Below are 13,992 nucleotides of genomic sequence, written 5' to 3' on the forward strand. Positions count from 1 at the left end.
TTCCACGTTTTATATAAAATTATCAATATTCACTTTTGCCAAAATGTGTAAGAAATCTAGATATACATATTGAAATATTTATTTCAAGAATTAGATAAAAGACACATTAAAGATACTCTCACCCAGGCAGTGTGATGGTGGCTCAGTGGCAGAATTCTTGCCTGCTATGCTGGAGACCCGGGTTCCATTCCCAGTGCCTGCCCATGTGTGCTGGTTTGAAAGGATGTATGTCCCCTAGAAAAGCCGTGTTTTAATCTAAATCCCATTTCATAAAGGCAGAATAATCCCTATTCAATACTGTATGTTTGAAACTATAATCAGATATTCTCCCTGAAGATGTGATTTAACCGAGTGGTTGTTAAAACAGATTGATCATATGATAAGAATGTTTGCATTTGTATGTGGTTATGTATCATAAATAAAAAATAAATTAAAAAAAATAAAGGAAGGGGTAAGGGTATGGTATGTATGAATTGTTTTCTGTTGTCTTTTTATTTTTCTGAATTGATGCAAATGTTCTAAGAAATGATCGTGATGATGAATATGCAACTATGTGATGATATTGTGAATTATTGATTATATATGTAGAACAGAATGGTCATATGTTAAGAATGTTTGTGTTTGTCATATTTTTTTAAAAAAATTTAAAAATTAAAAAAATTTAAAAAAAGAGTGGTTGTTAAACTGGATTAGGTGACATGTCTCCATCCATTTGGGTGGGTCTTGATAAATTTCTGGAATCCTATAAAAGAGGAAACATTTTGGAGAATGAAGGAGATTTGGAGAGAGCAGAGAATGCTGCAGCACCACGAAGCAGAGAGTCCACGAGCCAGCAACCTTTGGAGATGAAGAAGGAAAACGTCTCCTGGGACCTTCATGAAACAGGAAGCCAGGAGAGAAAGCTAGCAGATAACGCTGTGTTTGCCATGTGCCCTTCCAGCTGAGGGAAAAGCTCTGACTGTGTTCACCATGTGCCTTCTTACTTGAGAGAGAAACCCTGAACTTCATCGGCCTTCTTGAACCAAGGTATCTTTCCCTGGACGGATGCCTTCGATTGGACATTTCTATAGACCTGTTTTAATTGGGACATTTTTCTCAGCCTTAGAACTGTAAACTAGCAACTCATTAAATTCCCCTTTTTAAAAGCCATTCTGTTTCTGGTATATTGCATTCCGGCAGCTAGCGAACTAGAACACCATGCAAAAAAATAAAAGATACTCTCACCCTACTTCCTACCTCACACAGACCCAGGAAGTTTAGGGGATTCCTGGAATTAGTCCCATCAGATACCATTAGAGCTAGGACTACAACCCAAGCTTTCTGGCACCCTGTCTCTTGTTCTTTTCTCTGTAGTCTGAAGATTAAGAACAAATCTTCAGAAATTGGTACCAAAGAACTTTTTTTTACTCAGTTTTAAAAGGAGTATAAATAGTCTTTTCTCTTTTACCTGGTATTTAAAAAAAATTATAAGATGCTTGCCCTTTTGCAGTCTGCAGCCTCACAGTCATCACCTGGACATATTATCTTAAGTAGTCTGTCCATTAGCTGGGTCCCAAAATACAGCCCTTCCCCCCTCCTTATTCTGCACCTCTTCCCTGGTTCCAGCACCCAGATCTCCTGGGTCTGGTGCATATTCTAACCAACATTCATAGGATTCATAGTTTCATCCCAGTATGTTCTCTTTGCCTTATCATCTCATCTGTTGCTGCCTATCATCCCAGCACAAATATTTAAAATTGCTCTGCTCCTTCCAAACGGATGGGGGTTGGAGGTAGCAGGCAAGACTTGATGCACTCAAGAATCCCCTTGCTTGGTGGTTTTCCAGTTGTCTGATGCTTTCCATTGTGACATTAAACGAGGAAATGATAAATTAGGACAAGCCTAAGGCATCTTCCTTCTCCTGGCAGCTGCAGAAAGGGGAAGGGAGTTACTGGAAATTTACCAAATCGCTTACATGTTTCATTTGAAAATAAAAGCCATATACACATTTCTTAGTTTTTTTTAATATATTTACAATATAAATACTAATTTGTTTTCAAAGTACATACTCTTTTAACAATTTGAGAAAGTTATCTAACATGGGACAACAATTTAATGTAAAAGCCTCTATAGTAATATTTAAGGAAAAATAGAACTGCTTTTGGGATAAGGAATCCTAGAAAGAGTATGAATGGGCATGATGATCTGAACTTGCAAGGAAAATGTGAAGCAGCTTAGTCCGTGTTGCACTGTTAATACAGCATGTTAGAGGACTACTATGTGAGACAGCAACCTGGGTGGGGTATGGTAAAAACTAAACATGAGAGATATAAAAATGAGAGTATACATGCTTGCATAGTGCATTAATCTTAAAGAAGCTCAACATTTCATTCTCATTTTCAATAACTTAAATGAACAGCGCTTAAAACACATCACACAAAATTAAAGACTTGTGCATATATTTCAGATTTGAATGTTAATGTCAAAAAATACATAGTATGATTTTACATAGAATTTGTGCTACATTAGAACACTAGAGACAAACACACTTGAGTATTAAGGAAAACATTAAATATTAAATAACTGAGGAAAAAACATGTAAACACTAATCTAACTGGGGGTTTTGCTATTGCAACATGTCCAATGAAGTGGTTTCAACAGTACAAAAAGGATTAGGACATAAGTTTTTCCAGTCTACTTGGAATATGTAGAGCTCATTCCAGAAATCCTTTAATTAAAAACTGGTCCAGGGTAACAGGAGAGGATCCACTCTCCTAGTTGTTAATTTGGTACACTCCGTTCTATGCTAATTTTTACTTTCAAACTTGGGTACTGAACAAATACTTTAGTCACTTGTTAACATCTTGGTGAGAACTGAGGGTTTGTTGGTGATTCAGTGTAAGATTTGAGTTCATATGCAGCACCGCTATCAACTTCCATTGACTTTCTAGAGAACAGGAGCCGTACATCTCTGTGGAGGTAGATCTTTCCAGATTTAGAACTCTGGAACCTAAAACAAACAAAAAGAGCTATCATTTGGGAAATGAGTCTTTAAAACAAACAAATCTGAGTAATTAAATTTTGAAAGCAAGAAGAATTAATCTCACAACAATGTTAGGTTAGTGCTAACTTTTCCATATAATATTTAAGGTCTTATATTGCTAAAGCACATGCCTCTCCCTTACTATTCCCCAAATGCTTCATGTGACCTCCCCTTTTTTATTACAATATCTAGATGCTTCTTCCTGTAAGTCTGGGTTTCATATATATTTCTACTTTTTTTATCCCTGACACCATAGCACATGTACCTTTCCTCAGCTACAGTGTCAAGTTCCAGTTCACATCAGCCAATTATACTACATTTGGGCTTTGCAACCCTACCATCTGCTAGCTACAAAGACTGAACGTCTTTGTTACAACTTGGGCTCCCATAATTTGGGGCAGATTAAAATGGAGTCCACATTCGAAGTTACCACAGAAAATGACCAAATTTTGAGGGCAATTACAGAACAAGAAAGGGTTGCTATCGTCAATAAACAGTAGTTTAATAAAGCCTAACCACCATAAACATCAAGAGAAAAGTTACTAGTGAAATGAAAGGCTAACAAAACAGTACACGAAACTGTTTCTATCCCTTGCTACTATCTGTAGCACAATACAGGGATTGGACTCTTTGATCACATAAATATATTTGGTAATTAGTCAAATATACCGTGTGGTGCTATTTTCACTTTGTCTTTCCCTCAGTATAATAGAAATACTCTCTGGGTTTGTGGATCTTATTCTTAAATTAGCTCAAAGATCTGGTGGTCAATGGTATACGTTAAAGTAGACCTCTGACTGACTCACTTTACCTTTCTCTCTGAAAATTTTCACCTTACCAATAAGAAGGAAAATATAGTGAGTTTTGGAAGTATACCATTTTCCCCAAGGATATCTCTTTATAGCACTTAAATATCTAGTCATTATGTGGGGATTGTAAAAGCTAGTGTAGTTGATTTTCACTTGGCAGATGTCACTTACATATGGCTACAATTGTTAAACTTCAAGAGGAATGGTGTCAAATGGAATTTTAATCAGAGAAAGTTGAATCCTTTCCTAGGTTGGACTGGGAGGTGTTCTTGTAACTGATATTATTCACACCATTATCTTTTTACAAGTCCTCCAGGACATGGCATCACGGGATTGAGAAAGCTTTCTGGACCGAAAGGGGAAGAAAATGAAACAAAATAAAGTTTCAGTGGCTGAGAGATTTAAAATAGTGTTGAGAGGTCATTTTGGAGGTTGTTCTTACACATTTTATAGATACCACTTTTTAGTTTTTGGGGTATTGGGAAATGCTTGAAACTACTGAATTATAATCCAGTAGCCCTGATTCTTAAAGATGAATGGATAACTATATAGTTTTTATGGTGTAACCGTGTGATTTTGAAAACCTTGTAACTGGCACTCCCTTTATCCAGTGTATGGACAGATGAGTAAAAAATAAAAGACAATAAATAAATAAATAATAGAGGGTATGGGGGTAGGGGATATTTTGGGTGTTCTTTTTTACTTTTATGTTTAATCTCTTGGGAGTAATAAAATGTTCACAATTTAATGGTGATGATGAATGTACAACTATACGATGATACTGTGAACCACTGATTGTACACTTTGGATGATTTTATGGTGTGTGAATATATTTCAATACAACTGCATGAAAAAAAAAGCCCTCCAGATCTTTTTTTTTGGGGGGGGGGGGTAGATTTCTCATCCCCGCAACCAGCCAGTGTCAGGTTGGTTTAAAAACATTATGCTGAATCAAAACCACAATGAGATATCATCTCATACCTAATAGAATGGCCATTATAAAAACAAAAAAACAGAAAATGACAAGTGCTGGAAAGGATGTGGAGAAAGAAGTACATTTATTCACTCTTCGTGGGAATGAAGAATGGTGCAACCACTCTGGAAAGCAGTTTGGCAGTTCCTCAGGAAGCTAAGTATAGAATTGCCATATGATCCAGCAATTCCATTACTAGGTATATATTTGGAGGAAGTGAAGGCAAGGATACAAACAGACATTTATTCACCAATGTTTATAGTGGCCTTATTCACAATTGCCAAGATATGGAAATAGCTTAAATGTCCATCAATGGACAAGTAGCTAAACAAACTGTGGTACATACATATGATGGAATACTATGCAGCTGTAAGACAGAATAAAGTCATGAAGCATGTAACAAAAGGACAACTACTGAACGGTCTCACTAATATGAACTAACCTTAATGAATGAACTTTGAAAGTTAAAGTTGGGAACACAGTTTATCAGGTGTTAGAAAGAGGGTAGAGATTGGGCAATTGATCCTGAAGGACTACAGAGTGTTCAACAGGACTGACTCTAAAAATCCAGAAATGGAAAGTACAATACTATCTGATGATAGTACACTGAACGAAATTGAGTATGAGTATAGTTGAGGGAGGAAAACTGGGGCATGTATGACAACAGAAGGAAAGATAGAGGATAAAGACTATGGCAATATAACTTAGTGATGCCTAGAGTGAACAATGATGGTGATTAAATGCCTCATATAGATTGCGGTGGTAAAGGCATGGTTATGTGATTATACCAGGAACCACTGATTTTTTTTACTTAGGTTGGATTGTACGATGTGTAAATAAAACTGTTTAAAAATGAACAGAGAGATGCAAGTGCTAGAGAAAATGTGGAGAGAGAGAGATGTATCTATCCACTGTTGGTATGGAAGTTGATTGGTACAGCCCTTTTGGAGGGCAGTGTGGTGGCTCCACAAGAGGCTAGGGGTGGAGTTGCCATATGATCATGCAACTCCAGTTAGGTGTCTACTTGAAGGAACTGAAAGCAGTGACAACTGGACATTTGCACTGGTGTTTATAATAGCAGTTTTCATGAACTACAATGGATGCAGGTGACCTAAGGGGACATTGACTGAAGACTGGAAGGTAGAACTATGGTGTATATATACAATGGAATATTGAGCAGCTGCAAGAAGTAATGTAGCTGTGAGGCATGCAACTAGGTGAATGAACCTTGAGACAATAAGTTGAGTGAAATGAGCCAGAAATGAAGAGACAAGTATTATAACACCTCACTAATATTAGGACTACGTGTGCTGGTTTGAAAGGATATATGTACCCTAGAAAAGCCATGTTTTAATCCTAATCCCATTTTGTAAATGTAGGCATTTCTTCTAATCCCTATTCAGTACTGTATGTTTGAAACTGTAGTTAGATCATCTCCCTGGAGATGTGACTTAGGGAATCACATCTTGATGTGATCTTGAGTGATCAAGAGTGGTTTTCACTATGGATTAGGTGGAGACATGTTTCCACCCATTTGAGTGGGTCTTGATTAGTTTACTGGAAATCTATAAAAGAGAACTACAAGAGAGAAAGCAGGGAGATTTGGAGAGAGCAGAACAATATAGCCACGAGAAGCAGAAAGTCCATTAGCCAGTGACCTTTGGAAATGAAGAAGGAAAATGCCTCCCAGGGAGCTTCATGAAGGGAAGCCAGGAGAGAAAGCTAACAGATGATGCTGTGTTTGCCATGTGCCCTTGAAGAAACCCTAACCCTATTTACCATGAGCCTTCTCACTTGAGAGAGAGACCCTGAACTTCATCAGCCTTCTTGAACCAAAGTATCTTTTCCTGGATGCCTTAGATTGGACATTTCTATAGACTTGTTTTAATTGGGACATTTTCTTGGCCTTAGAACTATAAACTTGCAGCTTATTAAATTCCCTTTTTAAAAAGCCATTCTGTTTCTGGTATATTGCATTCTGGCAGCTAGCAAACTAGAACACTAAGTATAATGTACAAACTCTGAGAATTGAATTAGAAAGCATAGGTTATCAGGTGAAGGCCTGTTGTAAAGGTTCCTAAACGGTAAGCTCTTACAGCAGTCACATCTATTCCAGAGTTAAAACCGTTATTTCTAAATTCTGCGATGCTGAGCCTTTTGTTTTAACCTGGTCATTCCATAGAACTTTGGATATTTGTGTGACAGCTGAGACTCAGAGCTAGAGTTCTGCAGCTACCCAATACAACGACTGTTAAAAACACTGAAAAAGTGATCAGACTTAAATTAGAGATATAAATGAAGCTGACCTAGGTAGGAGTAAGTTAAATCAGACTAAAGGGTAAAGAATGATATTGACTGTATTTTAAAACTTCAACTTCTGTGTGAGACAAAAGGAAGCAATGTTTATTTGGTGCAAAATTTGTACTTGTGGTGGCACACTATCTAACTTAACTTGTATGGTCAACTTACTGAGCACCATAATTACATGGAGCAATGAACAGGGAGTGAGATCTTGTTGGTTTGTACAGGTTGATGTGATGCCCTGAAACATCCCAGAGTAATATGAGCAAAAGATTAAAAAGTATTTGCACAAAGTCCCTTTGGGGGGCCTGGGGAGAAAGGAGGAAATATTAAACTTTACCACCTGGGGAAATCCTGATATTCTTGCAAGCATTGCGGACAACCAATTCAATAGGCAATTTCTCAATTTTAGGGCTCACCCCTAAGAAACTTAATCCTACAAAGGAGAAGCTAAGTCTACTTGTAACTATGCCTAAGAGTCACCCCTAGAGAATCTCTATTGCTGCTTAGATGTGGCCTCTCTCTCTAAGCCAATTCTGCAGGTGAACTCACTGGCTTCCCCCCTACATGGAACATGACTCCCAGGGATGAGCCTGGCTTTAGCATCGTGGGAGTAAGAAAGGCTTCTTGACCAAAAGGGGGAAGATAAATGAAACAAAATAAAGTTTTAGTGGCTGAGAATTTTCAAATAGAGTCGAGAAGTCTTCTGGAGGTTATTCTTATGCAGTATATAGACAAAACTTTTCAGTTTTTGGTGTATTGGAGTAGTTAGAGGGAAATACTTGCAACTGTGGAACTATTCAACTCCTTGAAGATGACGAATATCTGTAGAGTTTTTAAGCTGTGAACATGTGAGTGTGAAAACTTGTGACTGACACTTTCTTTATTCAGTGTATGAACAGATAAGTAAAGGAAAAAAAAGAAAAAAAATGAATAAAAATACGGTGGGCTGGGGGGCATGGATGTTTTGAATTTTTTTTTTTAACTTTTATTTTTATTGTTTTTGGAGTAAAGAAAATGTTCAAAAATCAACTGTAATGATGAATGCACAGCTTTATGATGATACTGTGAACCACTGTGATTATATACCTTGGGTGATTATATCTCAATAAAAATAATTGAAGACATAAAATTAATTATTAAAAAGTAAGAAACAAACATCCAACAATAACAGAGTCCAGAGTTCCTCTACCTGGACCCTGGAAGAAAGGTGCCTCCTTCTTATGAACAGGGCTCCTTGCAGTAAGATGAATTACTGTCACTGAAGTGATTAAGGACTTAACTGAATGTCATCAGAAACTTTTTAGAAACTGAGTTATAGGAAAAAGGCTACTGAGCCCTTATTTGACTTGTTCATTAATTCTGAAAGCTACACCAGGATTTAGGGCTGAAAATGCTATCACTCTATAATGCTGGCACATTGGACTACAAGAGCAAACAAATGGCTTCTCACAACCTAGAGCTGTGAGCTGAGTGTAAAAGTTAAAGATATTTTTGATGGAATCACAAGAATATATACTATGAAAGCAGAGATTTTGTCACTGCTGTCTCCCTAGTGCCTAGAGGCAAGCATGGCACATAAATATTTGTTGAAATTGCGAACGAGTGAATGAATGAATGTTAAAAATATCCCTGCCTGATACAGTACCCATAAGCCATTAAGTGGCTATTGAGTATTTGATATACAGCTAGTTCAAATGAACTTGTGCCATAAGTGTAAAAAATTAATTAATTTAGAGGATCTGGTACAACAAAAGAATGTAAAATATTTCAATAAGTTTTACCTTATATGTTGAAATGGAAACATATGGATATGTTGAGCTAAATAAAATATATTAAATTAATCTCACCCTTTTATTATTCCTTTAATGTGAATACTGAAAAATATAAAATTACACCTATGGCTCATAATATATTTCCATTGGGCAGCATTGGTTTAGAAAATGTGCTGCATACTGCCCCGGATATACCAACATCTGTTTTGATATTAAAATATTTTGTATTACACACCTATAAATGAAAACTCGTCTAATTCTTCAAGTAATAATGACTGCTGGAACGGTTCCTAAGCTAAGCAAAGTCCAAGGGCACAGGTCTCAGCAGAGTCTCAATTTTTTTTTTAATAAGTTAAATTTTAGAATTGTTTTTCTAAAGTAACATATTTCCATATTACATTGAAACATTACCTCAAATGTATGAGGTAGCGTAATAACCGTTCTTCTGTATGTCGGATGTTCTCTTTATTAACACTTCTCTTCATTTCTTGTTTAACAGGTACAGAAAAAGTTCTTTGTCGAAGGAATGTCTGATGATTGGCTGGCATATCTCGCAAGTCATATATCACAACAAACATCTTCACCACGGTCTTATTAGGATTAAATAAGGTCTAAAGAAACAATAAAGAAATTATTCTTTTAAAAACAGTAATTTATTGACTTGACCAAAAATGTACCTAATAATAAAACAGACTTTAACAGTGGGATAATTTCAATGGATATCATTCTGTTTCAATGACTAAAGTTAATTAAATTTCAGAAGTTTATGTAATAATATTCAACATTTTAAAAACAATTCATTTCTTTTTATAATAATATAAAATCCTATAACAAATTAATCTTCAGTCACAAGTTTTACAGTAATAATAGGCCATATATTACTTTTACTTTTTCCAGATCTCAGTTTTAAGAAATAGTTCTACTAGTATAAGCAAAATACTTCTATGTGTAGTTAAAACACCCCAGTTAATTATTTCTGTCATAAGTATTATTAAAGAGTATCAATTATAAAATTTCCAAAATAGAATTTTAATTTTTTTCAAATTTGGTGAGTTAATTTTTTAAATAAAGATGAAAAGCTTTGTAAAACCATAGTTTTTGGTGTGGAAATACACATAGCTATTATAACAATAAGATAGATGCTCAAAAAGAGACTTTTCCTTATTTGAAAATTTCTCCAAATTTAGAAAATGAAGTTCAGCATTATTAGATCCAAAGAAAGCTATATAATACTTCATGTTCTCACATTTGGATTCATTGAAAAATCTGTAGGCATACTAGGCTTTTTTGTTTGTCATCAATTTCATTCTGGAGCAAAATATTTATCATTACTGAAGACTGAGTTGAATTCAACTGGTACTTGGATATGAATAAGCAAAGGAATATAATTTTTAAAAGTACTAATTTCTAAACAAAACCCCAAACTGCTGAACTGATTTTAACCAAATTACCAACACATCAATAGGTAACTTGGTGCCCATGCTTTCAGAAGCTCATCCGTGGTACTGGACATCACTCACTGAATCAAAATGAGAAATATATCAATATTATGATCCAATTTTTGAAGTCTAGTGAGTTTTAAGATTAGGACTAATACATTCAATAACCACAATGCTAGAAAACCAGGAGTTCAAACCATGCTTATATATAATTAAACTATATACAGAATGAAAGACATACCCAAATTTCAGATTTAAAATTAAGTACTAAGTTGGTAGTCCTCAAACAAGAGGTGAATGTGCTGCCTCTGAATTTAATGACTCATTATTATGAAAACTTACAGCTACCTTCCAGTGACCCATACATTCTCAAGAACTACATAACCAGAGGCAAAAGAATGGAAAATTATCACTCTTTTAGTTCAGGAAATCAACTCAACATAAAAATCATAATTTAATATGCAGTGAATTTCCTTCAGTAAAACTTTTCTATATAGCAATATATATACATATATATTGCATAGTAATATATTTCACTTGGATATAATATGAAATAAATATACAGACTCCTTACAGTATTGGAACAATGGTGATGTGTAAGTGGTCTGACAAAGCATGGAACTCACTGAGGCCAAAGGGCATAAAATGGCTTGTTGAATTAAGACCAGATCCCGAGTGTGAGATACCAGCTTTTTCAGCCTGTAAGAGTAAACTCTTTAACTGACTTGAGGGCATGCAGGATTATCCTGGGTCTGACTTAAACATAACCTCAGTTTCAAACTGGTCTTGACATCAAATTAGCTTTCTGAGAATCCTAGACCAGGGATGACACAGCATTGCTTTGAGCTAAAAGAGCTCTTCTGGGACAAAACTAGATTAAAGCCTAAACCAAAAGGAAGGGTGCCTTCTCTGGCCTGATATCTATTAGACTACATTTCTGATTTGTGTGATCATCTCATTAGGATCAATTTTGGAAATTATTACACTAGGGATGTCATTCTGTTTCCCAAGTTTTCCTGCCAAAGCAATACTAATATTTGGGGTCTCCTTTTTAAATAGGTCAATCTCAATCTGGTTTATATGAAATAGAAGGCACTGACAATGTTAGATCCTTATTATATTGAAAATAGCTCTATTTGTGTCAAGCAAACTATAATATACACAATTTTTCTAAAGCATTCACCTTTATTTGCTTATTAATGCTTTCCTTTTATGGAGGTCCCCAAATGGTCATTCCTGTGGCAGAGCAGGGAAACTCCAAACAAAGCTGCAGCCCCACTGTTACTTACCAAAGTTGTCGCAGCAGCAGTAGCAGGAGAAAGGGCTAAGTTCTATATGTATGTGAGAGAATGATTATTGCAATTGTAGGCTATAAAACACATACCACTTGTATCGTTCCTGAAGGAGGTACTCGATAACCCCTTTTACCAAGGGACTCTAAAGTAATCACACCCTTAAAATAAAAGAAGACAAAATGAGTACAAACTGATGCATATATATGTATATATATAAAAGATTAAGATAAGATGAATCATGCAATTAAAATTTCAAAATTCTGTTTGTATGGAAAAACATTCAATCGAATCAACAGAGGTACATTCTGTGAGTATGACATTGTGAGAATTCCATTACATTAGAAAGAATGTTTTTTATGGATATGTTGCAATAAATAACATAATATTAATGATCACACTGCTTGAATTATTATGAAGATACAAGAGTAGGAAATTCCTTAACACAGAAAGGAAAGAAAAGGAGTTATAGGATTATTCCCAAGTTTCATAAGAGGGGTAATGAAGAAGCAAAACAAATTTATTGGTCTTTAGAAGAAATGTGGTAGAGTTTAAGTCTTCAAAAAAAATGAAGTCAATTCTTTACAGTTAAGATCTTAAACTGGGGTAGGCCACGATGGCTCAGCAGGGAGAGTTCTCACCTGCCATGAGAGACCCGGGTTCGATTCCCGGTGCCTGCCCAAGCCAAAAAAAAGATCTTAAATTGGATTTTATTAGGATATTATTCATGGATACTACACATGGAGTGGAGGTGATGATGGTGGTGACTTAATTTCTTTTAATAGATATAGTAATAAACAGCTTTCTTTTTTTAGTAATAACAATTTTTAGAATGCAATAACAAAATCAATTTATAAGGAAAAAAGTATTTTTTAAAAAAGCCTTAAAGTTTAAGGAAACATTACAATAATTTTCAAGCAATGTAAGACCAGTAGTTACATTGGCAAGTCAGGGATTTTAAAAGGATCTGGGAAATTATTTGGTTGAATTTTATTATTAAAGATATTAGTTAACTGTATTTCATTTTAATAATTCTATTATTTTAATTAGTTGGCATACCTACAGTTCTACCTAGAAAAAGTTATTATATTTAACACATAGAAGAATATGATATTTTATTCTGGCATTCTAGGCTGGAATAATACAGTTATGATAAACTAAATCAATCAAAATCTTACTCATAAATTCCTTATCAAAGTATTGTGGAGAATGTACAAAGCTAAGTGGAAAACTTAAAGAGGTATATATATATTTTTTAACACTTAAAATAGATGCATTTTATTGTATATAATACACACCTCAGCAAAAGTTATACACATTAATGAAATTGATTTGAAAAACTCACAAAACAAAGCAAAACCACCTTTAGGGACAAATACACATGTAATTCAACTCTGTTTTATAAAACAGGACAATGAAAACCAAAATCCAGCATATAGGTTGTCTCTAGGCAGTGAGAGGGTAGTGTGATAAAGAGGAATACACAGATTAATTTAGATTCCTAGGTCTCTGGTAGGTCAGTAACTTTTCAGCTTATTCTTATGGTTCATAATTTATGACATGTATTACATATGTTGTCTAGACTCATTAAACATTACATAATAAATTCCACTTGTAAAAACATGCTCTCATTGTTTGGGTTAGAATGTTACAAATGATCAAGCTCCAAGTAATTGTTTGAAAGAGGTATATCTTAATTTGGCAAATTAAAAATAGAAGGAAATCATACATGGCCCTGTTCATGTGATGATAATCCATGTCACACCACAAATTTGCCACTGGCAAACCTGCTTTAGACCTTTCCGCCTGTTTTCACTATGTAATATTCTATAAACAGCTAAATACCATTATGTTATATAACATGAGCATTTTTACCACTGACCCTCAACTGGAAAAAGAAATTTATGGCTTTTGAATTAATCTTCAAGAAATTATTAAATAAAAAGTCCTTTACTTATCATATATCTGCCTCTGTATTTATATACAGATATAGCTATACATAAATGAAGGGAGACATAAAAAAATTAAAAAAAAAAAAAAGTCCCATGCTACCTCTACACCACAAAGGTAAAATTTTCTGTGCTAAAGTTTTCCCTTTTTGAGCCATTTGTGTAATTTACAATGGAAAGGCCCCAAGGTCATTCACCTTAAAGTAAGAATAGGAGTTGGTGTTTTAGCTGCTTTAAGCTGATTAAGAATTTCTTCATCTCTTAATCCTCCATTTTTTACATGTCAACCAATAGCAAAGCTTAATGCTGTTTTGCTGTTTTTTCACACGGGCAGGCACCGGAAATTGAACCCGGGTCTCCAGCTTTGAAGGTGAGAACTCTGCCTGCTGAGCCACCATGGCCCACCCACGCTGTTTCACTTTTTAATAGCAT

At 35.0% G+C, this 13,992-nt stretch overlaps 1 protein-coding gene across 13 annotated transcripts in view; it reads right to left on the reverse strand.

Annotated features, from left to right (window-relative positions):
* Positions 1-2,011: 2,011 nt before the first annotated feature.
* Positions 2,012-13,992, reverse strand: part of ATOSA (atos homolog A) — a 148,279-nt gene continuing 136,298 nt past the window's right edge. For 11 of the 13 annotated variants that reach the window (XM_077127941.1, XM_077127942.1, XM_077127940.1 and 8 more), the window contains 3 exons: positions 11,704-11,772; positions 9,292-9,491; positions 2,012-2,989 (listed from right to left, as the gene is read on the reverse strand). In XM_077127941.1, the coding sequence (XP_076984056.1) occupies positions 2,836-2,989; positions 9,292-9,491; positions 11,704-11,772 (423 nt within the window). In that variant the 3' untranslated portion in view covers positions 2,012-2,835. The other 2 variants (XM_077127943.1, XR_013162405.1) reach the window with 2 other exon arrangements.

This window comes from Tamandua tetradactyla, chromosome 14, assembly GCF_023851605.1.
Source record: "Tamandua tetradactyla isolate mTamTet1 chromosome 14, mTamTet1.pri, whole genome shotgun sequence".
NCBI lineage: Eukaryota > Metazoa > Chordata > Mammalia > Pilosa > Myrmecophagidae > Tamandua > Tamandua tetradactyla.